This window comes from Triticum dicoccoides, chromosome 1A, assembly GCF_002162155.2.
Source record: "Triticum dicoccoides isolate Atlit2015 ecotype Zavitan chromosome 1A, WEW_v2.0, whole genome shotgun sequence".
Classification (NCBI taxonomy): Eukaryota; Viridiplantae; Streptophyta; class Magnoliopsida; order Poales; family Poaceae; genus Triticum; species Triticum dicoccoides.
The window spans coordinates 317968331-317978040 of NC_041380.1; the positions used below are offsets into that span (position 1 = coordinate 317968331).

The 9710-nt window shown below is 46.0% G+C and overlaps 1 protein-coding gene across 1 annotated transcript; it reads right to left on the bottom strand.

Moving 5' to 3' along the window:
• Positions 1-862: 862 nt before the first annotated feature.
• Positions 863-4755, bottom strand: LOC119270643 (probable prolyl 4-hydroxylase 3). Its single transcript, XM_037552671.1, has 8 exons — positions 4529-4755; positions 4310-4397; positions 3547-3644; positions 3368-3465; positions 1700-1829; positions 1425-1612; positions 1229-1326; positions 863-1104 (listed from the first exon to the last, which is right to left on the bottom strand). Exons 1-7 carry the CDS (start codon positions 4753-4755, stop codon positions 1253-1255), a joined length of 903 nt encoding a protein of 300 aa, XP_037408568.1. The 3' UTR covers positions 863-1104; positions 1229-1252.
• Positions 4756-9710: the final 4955 nt, after the last annotated feature.

The window sequence follows — 9710 nt, forward strand, 5'->3', positions numbered from 1 at the left end:
CCTCCTCCATCTCAACGGAGCGCGACCTGATGATGCGCGCTGGCTCAGCGGCGCTCATGTGCGCGACCGGAGCGGGGGCAGGTAGCTGGGGCAAGGCATGCACAACCGGAGCAGGGGGCGGCGTCGGGGGCGCGGCAGTCCGCGGGGCGGCGGGTGGGTCGCGGCCAGCACGGTGCGCGGCCGTCCATGGGGCGGCGGGTGGGGTGCGACCGGCGCGGCGGTGGAAGTCGTCACAACCACGGGAGTTGTGGCCGGAGATGAGGCACCGCCTGCAGCGGATGTCTTTGGTGCAGTCGCGGACGCGGTGGCGGGGGTCGAGGCAGCGGAAGCAGAGCCCGGCGAGCTCCTCAGGGGATGGGCTGCATTGGCGCCGCAACTCCGGGCTCAATTCAGGCTCACGGCGAGGCCGACGTCGGTTCCTGCGGCGCGGCTGCTGGTAGCCGTCGGCGTCCACCCTGGCTCCATACGAGACGCGATGAACCTTCAAGCGAGGCCCGAGGCGGGCGAAGGCAGGCAGCCTAGGGGCCGCTGGGCACCGACGCGGGAGCCGGCGGTGGTGTGCGAACGACGTCCCTGTAGGAGCGGGAGGGAACCGCGCTGTCAGACCCAGAGTCAGACCAGCGGCTGTCCCCGAAGGAGACGCGCTCGCCGGAGAGGGAGTGGGTGGGGGAAGTGGGCGCCATAGCAGGGCGAGGGAGGAGGGCTACCGGCGTGGAGTCGACGGCGGTGGGGCTGGTGGGGAGGAGAGCTAGGGGAGCGGGAGGGGCGCCATCTCCTCTGTACTTCTCAAGATTTTATCTTTCTAAATCTCGATTTGAATTAGGCTTTGCGCAAATAGAATAGGAATGCTCTTTCACAGATATCAGGCTATTAGGCACTCATCTCGATTTGCGTTAGGAGGGCAATGGTTATTTATACACTCAACAAATACATCTTCTCTGAGTGATCATGGTTCATAAGCCTAATTAACAAGTTAATGTACAACAAGGTGACCAAGACCAAGCCTTGATTAAGGTAGAAAAAAATGTAGGGCGATCCTCTATGGAAAACTGGAGACCTCATCATGTGCTGTAACGTCCACATATTTAGTAACTGGTGCATGACCTGCAAAGAATTAGAAACAAAAGACCTCACATGAATCCAAAATGCGCTTGATAGTGTGGAGTAGAGGTCCACTACTCCTGGTAGTTGGCAAATCAAAAACCTGTACAGCATAATTAACTAGTACCTTAAGCGCCTGGTTCTGTTATGCCTAAACTTTGTACTCATGAACACGAATCCACTTTGTAGATGACCATTTGTCACCTTTTATCACTGGACAACCACCTAAAAGAAATTGCAGGTAGACATAAGAGTCAATATATTGTTGCGCAACCATTTTAAGGAAAACAATTTTGTCATTGCATCGAGTATTAGAATCTCACCATGGAGGCTTGTGGGATCCAGGGTTCCATCAGGCCTCATGCTCCAGAAAAGCAATGCATCTCCCATCTTCGGTTTGACAGATATACCCCGCTTTGCACATTCAGACAGCTCATTATGAAATGGTATTGAGCTGCTATTAACTTTAGCAGAAGGAAACACGGTCTCACCGCCCTCTTCAACATCCGAACTAATTAATCAGTTGGAAAAGAAAAGTCAATTGGATCATCTATGCTGCATGTTATATGTAAAAAATGCATATCTTTGTAGTACATACAGATACATAAGAACAGTGGCTATACGCTGGCCCCCATTTTTGGTGTTGAAATCATCATGGAAGTAATCAAAGTGAGGTTCATATTTCTGTCCAACCTCATAGTGGAGAACTTGAAGGCCCTCTCCGTTTTCTGCACAGATTATGAATAAAAACGACGAGAAATTGACATCAAATTTGAAGCAAACTTCCAGCGAGAATATAAGCAGCTACGGAATGAAAAAGGTAGTGCTTCGATGTTTCAACATTGAAACATTCAAGAACTCAAAAGGGGTAGGTAGAATATATAATTTATTTGTGCAACTCTCATGTGGTGAAACGTTGAACTAGGCAGTTCTTATCGACATTCAGCCATTTAGCGCTGGCAATGTGATATTTCTGCAATGCACTAATTATTTTTCTTTTTGCATAAACTGGAGTTAAGACAGCTCATGTACCTTATGTTATTAGGCATGCACAATGTCTTATTTCATTCAAATGTGCAATATTTCAAACTACCCAAAAGTAACTAACAGTTACACAATGTACTGCTTTACATAGCATAAAGAAGTTTCAAAGATGAACTAAACACAGTGGAGTGCATAATTTAGTGTGTGTATCCTTTTTATATTATTTTTTGTAAGAGTGCACATGCACTGTCTAGTTAAATATGAGATATTTGACTTTAACATGTATGATATCATGCTTTGCATGCATGAGCGCTGTCTCAAGTGCAACTGTGAATTTGGTTAACAATTTTGGTACAGTGTATACTTGGTGCCCTTGCACAATTTTAAAATTTTGTCTTCTAGCACTTGGTATGCTATAAAAATTGAAATTATTGGCAATGACCTTGTTGGGAAAATGGCAGACACAGAGCCAGGTCTGTGGTCCATGACAAGGTCGGAAGCATGCTGGCTGAAAGAAACAAATGTTTAACTCAACCAAGTACCTAGCATCTAAGCTAACTTGAGAACAAGATAGTTTGACAGCTTATTCGAGAACCAAAAACACTTTTTTGTCTACTGGTATGTGTAACTCTATTTATTAAATGAGGGTCTCAGACAATTGGGTGCGCAAGTGTCACCTAGTATCCGGACAAGGCAATGTAAACTTGAACATACTGCCAGTACGTTGTAAGCTAATACTCCTAGTGGAACCCTTGCTGCCAATTGAAATAAACTTGATAATTCTCGCTGAACATAACTGTGAAAACACCAGATCACCGAAACGCACTGCAGTTGCACTCCATAATGTACTGATACATTATTTTGCATAGTTACTTAATACTCCATGATGAACTATTCAAACTAAGTCGTAAGCAAGTGCACTTTTGGAGAACCAATGACACACAATACTGCATGATAATCAGAACTTTGAAATTATACCATGACGAAGACTAATGCATCAGCCTAAAACTGAAGTTCACAAAATTACAGTTCAGATTTGGAAGAGCAACTATAGTTATAACTTTTGAGTAAAACAAAATGACACTTATAGATAATTTGAGGTGGTGTTCAATTCATTTATGCTGAATTAAAGCTGAAAAGTTCTTCAAATGAACAATACAGTGTATTTAAAATATATTCAGACCTTAAGTTCAGCGGTAATCTTCTCCCTAGGCATACTAGCAAAAACATAGAAAGGTAAATAAACTTTCAAGTATCCATGATATTAGTAGGTATGCCATACCTACAGGTATGAAGGTGAAATCTGATATTCTTTTCTCAATGGTGCGAACAATTTTGTCCTGGCCTCTTTTAAGAAATGTTCCTGAACTCGTTCGCACCCTGAATACATTTCATTAAGCGTAAGTGGGCATCAGGTTCCGTAACAGTTCCGAGAGAAAGAAGAATTTGCAGTGTCCAAACCTGCTATCTTTACTCCCTCCAGTTGCAGAATCAACCACTGTCGACTTCTTCATGTGAGGCTTTGCCAATGAAATTAAATACTGACATTCTTCCTTGGACTGAGAGCAGCAGTAAAGTCAAGTCATACCCTGATCGCTATTTGAAGCGAACTAACATAGATGATAAATAGTTGCGGTAATACCAACCAGGTGTAATAAATACAACAAATACACATGACATTTCTTCATCTCCTATTATGCAATGTCATCAGAAGTAAACACCTTCCAAAGGCATTTTGGATACTAATAATCACAGTGCAAAGTTTCTAAAGTGAAGGTCAAGCAGATTCGAAGCACAAATTATGTGTGACTATATATATGAGGATTCCTAGATGAATAATAAACATGTAGAACTCAACAAGAGCCATGTCCGGGCGCGCTGCATGTACAAGCCCTCTACAGTGAAATGCCAGTGGCGTCCTGCTCACATATGTTTCCTTCATGCTTTTCTGTACCTAATTCAGGGGTTGAGATCCTCAGTTCATAACTAGCATTCTTGCGACTGAAGTACAAGCATTTCGGATTTTACTTAACGAATCTAATCTGGTACGGATAGGCCAATGTTTACAACGAGCTCTTAACTGGAATTCAACAATCGCCTAAAATCACCGACAAAGATCTCGAGATCTCCCAGCCGGCATCCTAGAACCAATAAAGCACGTAAAGAATAAAGAGGCAGCCGTTTAGGCCCAAACCAAAAAAACAGAATGGGGCAAGAGACTCACGAGGAAGTTGTGGTAGATGAACGCCCGTGGCTCCCACGACAGAACCTCCGTCCAGGGCTCCCCTTTCTCCCCGCGCTTCTCCAGCCTCCTGCACAACGACAACGGAGAACAACAAGCACCACGTCAATCTCGGGAAAAAAGGGAGAGCGTGCGCGGGCAACGAACACGGCAGATCACGGAGGCCGTGGACGCGAAGGGGGAGGGGAGGCGAGGACGCACGACTCGGACGCGGATCTGCGGAAGCGCGGGCGCGGGAGCGAGAGGACCGCGCCGCGGCCGGAGCCGGCCGGCAGCGAGAGCGCGCCGAGCGCCAGGAGGAGCAGCAGCGCCACCGACGCCAGCAGCAGCGCGGCCAGGATCGCCTTGGACGGCTTCCCGCGCCTCCCGCCCCCGGCGCCGCCGCCCAGCAGCGGCCTCCCGCCCCGCCCCGCCGTCCTGCTCGCCATCGCGCGCGCGCGCCCGCCCGCCCGCCCGGGATGCGGCCTGGCCTCCGGTCTCGCGGCACCGACGCGGTGGGTTTAGCGCCTCGTCGTCGCCGTCGTCCTCTGTCTCTCCTTCTCTCTCGCGGTGTGACCCGAGTCGTCGGTCTGTTTTGGGCTCGATGAGAGGAGATATGCTGCTGCTGCATTTGTTCGGCTCGACGAGGTATGATGCTAGCTGTACCGTAACTGCTGCTGCGTCCCGTGGGTCCTGTAGCTGACGTGTCAGGAGGAGTGGGCCCCGCTGCGGACAAAGTCCACCGTCCACGCGGGGAAATAGTGGGCCGACAAGCTACAGATGCGCAGGCCAGCTACACGACCGGAAATATGATACTCACTCCACTCCATATTAAATCAGCGACAATTAATATGAATCGAAAAGAATACATAGGGTTTAATAGCTATGCAACCTATATAAAACAATTTATCACTCAAATGATTCACTACCTGACCGAAGGAGATAGACGGGGAGGGAAGATGGCCATACAAAGGCCGCTTAATTCGGAAGAGGAAAAGGGCAGTAGCTAAAGTGAGAAATAAACAACTGCTCGGAAAGCGTCGGTTTGAGCTTTGGTTTTGATGATAGTGAAGAAAGCAAGATAGATAGAAGCAAGACGAAGAAGATAACCCACGACGAGACAAATAGAAGCATGACGCAGAGGAATAACATGGCATGCACGTCATAATGAAAAATATGGGTAAGTATATTTTCCGACAAATCGGTTACACTAAAACCCACAAAAACACGTATGAACTCGGGAGAGGGGTCCCCTAAATATTGGGCAGTGTTGTTAAATCAAGTTGTATGCTTTATGGAATAGGAGAAGTATCTAAAACTATAGCTAAAACCGTTATCTTCATAGCTACCTGTAAAATGCTGAAGTTAATTTATTCAATTAAAGATATATGTGTCAGTAAAATAACCATACGAAGGCAATTATTTGATTAGAGATATAGAACCCTAAAAAGGTATGAAAGATCGGAAAAAATTCCAGGTTTTTCTTTCTAAAGTGTTTTACCCCTAAAAAAGATGGGTTTTCTTTTATTAGGGTAAGATGCTCAGATCACTTGTGTTGAAACCCCAAACCTGCTCATATCTGGCATGGGTGATCACAGTTTTATGGATTTATTTCAAGATTTAATAGCTTTATTGTTCCATTGGTAAGTGACGTCTCCGTCGACTCTGAGATGCTTGTGATGATTGTACTGTATTTCAAAAAAAAAAGAACGAAAGTTACCTCGCCTTGAAGAATTTGTCCATGGATAGATGGAGAAGAAAACAAAACAGCAGCACGCACGCGGACGGAAGCTACAAGTCGTGTGCAAAATAAGTGCATCTGCGGATCTGCCGACAGCAGCTCTGTAGACTATATAGAGCTAGCTGGACTAGACTAGAGTCTCTCTCGACATGGAATACGCAGCAATGCCTGATTACAACTCTTTCTTTTCGAGTAACGATTACAACTTTCATGTAAAAAAAAGAGAAGAGTATACTTTTCGTCCGTTAATTCTGGGTGAAGTCTAAATTTGGTCCCTCAATTTCAAAATCGGACAACTTGCACCCCCAACTACCGAAACCGGACAAGGTTCGTCCCTAGACTCGGTTTTGACCGGTTTTTGGTGTTGACTCACCCCGGTTTTGACCCGTGCTCATTCATATTCCTGTAATTTTTTTATAGCCGCACATACACTTTTCAACTCCGCGTAGTTTTTTCAAGGTCGCGTATTTTTTTAAAAATAAACATACCCTTTTTCAAATCAGCAAACTATTCTGAAATTCGTGTACTTTTTTCAAATCCGTGATTTTTAACATTTACGTACTTTTTCCAAATCCCCGTATTTTCCCAAGTTTGTGTAATTTTATCAAATCCAAGTATTTTTCAAAGCCATGAATTGTTTCTGAAATTCACATACTTATTTCAAATCCACATGCTTTCCAAAGTCTGCATTTTTTTTCAAATCTGTGTTGCTTTTATAATCCATGAACTTTGTATGAAATTCACGTACTTGTTTCAAGTTGAAATAATTTTTGAAATCCACATACTTTTGCGCAAAAGAAGTCCATATCCGCGTACTTTTTTCAAGTTCGCATAAAATTTTCAAATTCATGAACTCTTTCAGAAAAATGTACTCGGATATGAAAGGTGCATCAATTTTAAAAAAATTAAATGAACTTAAAAAATAAATGAACTTTAAAAAATATGCATATTTGAAAAAGTACATGAACTTGGAAAAAGTACGCCGATTTAAAAAAAGTACACACATTTTAAAAAGGTTCACGTATTTAAAAAAAGTAACCGAATTTGAAAACAGTACGTGAACTTGGAAAAGGTAGGCAAATTTGAGTTGGAACGGTCAAAACCGGGGTGGGACAGCACTAAAACCGGGTAAAACCGTGACCAGGGATGAATCTTGTCTGGTTCGAGAAGTTAAGGGTACAAGTTGTCCGGTTTTGAAGTTGAGAGACCAAATCTAGACTCCGCCAAAATTTGAGAGATGAAAAATATACTTTTCTCTAAAAAACGATTACAAACTTTCGATTACAACTACTACTAACGCATACTAGACGCAGGAAAGTCGGCACCAAACTAAAAGCTTCCAACGTCGCTCGGGCCGATTTTTTTTATAATAAATAATAAATCTGTAATTACAGAACTGGTAAAGTGTCGGTGAAAATTGTTTTTTTTTCAAGAGTACGCCAAAAGTGTACCTTATTTTTATAGAAAAGGGGAAAAACCATTTACAAGAAGCCCCAAAGATGGAACAAACCTCCACCTGAAGCACACACCCTTACACCCCACACTTACCCTATACCTACATTCTCACAAAACGTAGTGAAACTTCCTCCACCTAGACCCGCCGCCTTCCACTCCTTGATCTCATCTAGTATGGCAGTGGCCAGGCCATGCGCGTGCAGTTGCTGACGAGTCCTGTTGAAAACTCTCGCGTTCCGTTGCTTCCATAGCGCCCAGATCGTGGCAATGACTAGGGTATCAAAACCACGTTTCCCACTCCTCCTAAAGAAGCTCCTGCCCGCAAGCCACCATTCCAATAAAGTGTCCTGAGGCTCCGGGATGCGGCCTTGCAGACATAGCGTGTTCCAGATACCGTGCCATACTTCTCTGGCATACACGCACTGCACTAAGATGTGTTCCGCATTATCTTCCTCTTGTAGACAGAGGTAGCAGGCCGAGGGTTCCTCCTGCAGGCCATGTCTCGCCCTCCTATCAGACATCCAAATCCGATGCTGCACTGCCAGCCAGGCAAAGAGTGTACATTTGAGGAGCACCCAACTTTTCCAAATGCAAGAGGCAAACAGCACCCTCTCCGTCCCAAGGCATAATCTATGATAGGTGGACCGAGCAGTGTACCGACCGGACGGATCCGCCGGTCAAGAGAACACATCATCACCGGTAGGGTCCGTGATTACCGTGCTGATGGCCAAGTTAAGGTGCAAGAGTTGCAGATGACTCCCAAAGTTTAGCTCCCTGTTTAGATCCAAAAGCCACCTACCATTGGTTAACCCCTCCTGCACCGTCCTTCTGTTAACGGTGCGCGTGTCCACTCGAGCGTACAAGAGCGGCGCAATGTCCTTGACGGCAAATCCATGGATCCATCTATCACGCCAGAACAACACCTTATCCCCTCTGCCCACGGCAATGTGAATGAGACTGTCAAATACCGCTCTCGCATCTCGGTCCACCATCGTCGGCAACCCTTGCCACGGCCTCCCAGGGTCAGTACGTCGAATCCACTCCCAACGGACGCGCAGGGTGAGACTTTGGATCCGCAAGTCCCGCACCCCGAGACCACCAAGCTAGGTAGGCCTGCACACCAAGTTCCAAGCAACCAGACATTGCCCTCCATTCGCCTTATTTTTACCCGCCCAAAAAAATCCACGCATCCATTGATCAAGCTCTTCGAAAACCCAAAGCGGAGCATCTTCAATCATGAGGTGGTGGATTGGTTTTGCAGCTATCACCGACTTCACCAAGACGAGCCTACCGGGACGGTGCAATAACCCTCTTTGCCACGCCGGGGCAAATCCCTTTGCATGATCCAACATGGGCTGCCATTCCGCTCTCGTCGACTGCCGAATTGCCAATTGCAGCCCAAGATACTTACAAGGGAAGTTCCCCATGCGGCATCTTAGCATCGAGTCCACCCGGTTTCTATCCTCCTCACCCCCATGTATCATGACCGCCAGAGATTTGTTATAGTTCACTCTCAATCCCGGTGCATCTCCAAACGCCTTGAGAGCAGCCATAATGAAGTTGAGGTCCAGCAACCTTGGTTTAACAAATAGTGCGACATCATCTGCATAGATTGAGACCGATTGATGTGCCGCGATTCCCGAAAATGTACTGATCACTCTCAAGTTTGCCGCCTTCACCATGATCTTGGAGAGAACATCCATAGCAATCACAAACAGCAAAGGCGAAACTGGATCTCCTTGCCTCAAACCTTTGACAGGAACGAAACTTCGGCCTGGCACACCATTAACTAGCACTTTGGTGTTGGCTGTCCTAAGGAGAATGCCAATCCAGTCACACCATTTTTGACCAAAGCCTTTGCTTCTCATCACCTCAAAAAGGAATGGCCAAGCAAGGGAGTCAAATGCGCGTGATATGTCCAGCTTAAGGAAAACACCCGCCTCCTTTCTCGCGTGGATTTTCCTCGCCACTTGTCTTACTAAGAGGAAGTTGTCGTGTAATTGCCTCCCACAAATAAATGCCGATTGGTTCACCGACACAATCTCTTTCATCCTCCTCCGAGCCCTGTTCGCCAACATTTTTGCAAAGATCTTTGCCGCACTATGGGTGAGGCTGATCGGCCTAAAATCCCCTACTTCCTCGGTGTCAGACTTTTTGGGGATGAGCATAGTGTGTGCCCGATTAAGCCTACCAAAACCATGTCCATCA

What these genes read in the sequence shown, in the direction of transcription:
- LOC119270643 (XM_037552671.1), bottom strand. Translation starts at nt 4,755, where the DNA reads ATGGCGAGCAGGACGGCGGGGCGGGGCGGGAGGCCGCTGCTGGGCGGC. An exon ending in CGCAGATCCGCGTCCGAGTC is followed by an intron (nt 4,398 to 4,528) that starts GTGCGTCCTCGC and finishes GTCGTTGTGCAG; the next exon opens with GAGGCTGGAGAAGCGCGGGG. An exon ending in GGATCCCACAAGCCTCCATG is followed by an intron (nt 1,327 to 1,424) that starts GTGAGATTCTAA and finishes AATTTCTTTTAG; the next exon opens with GTGGTTGTCCAGTGATAAAA.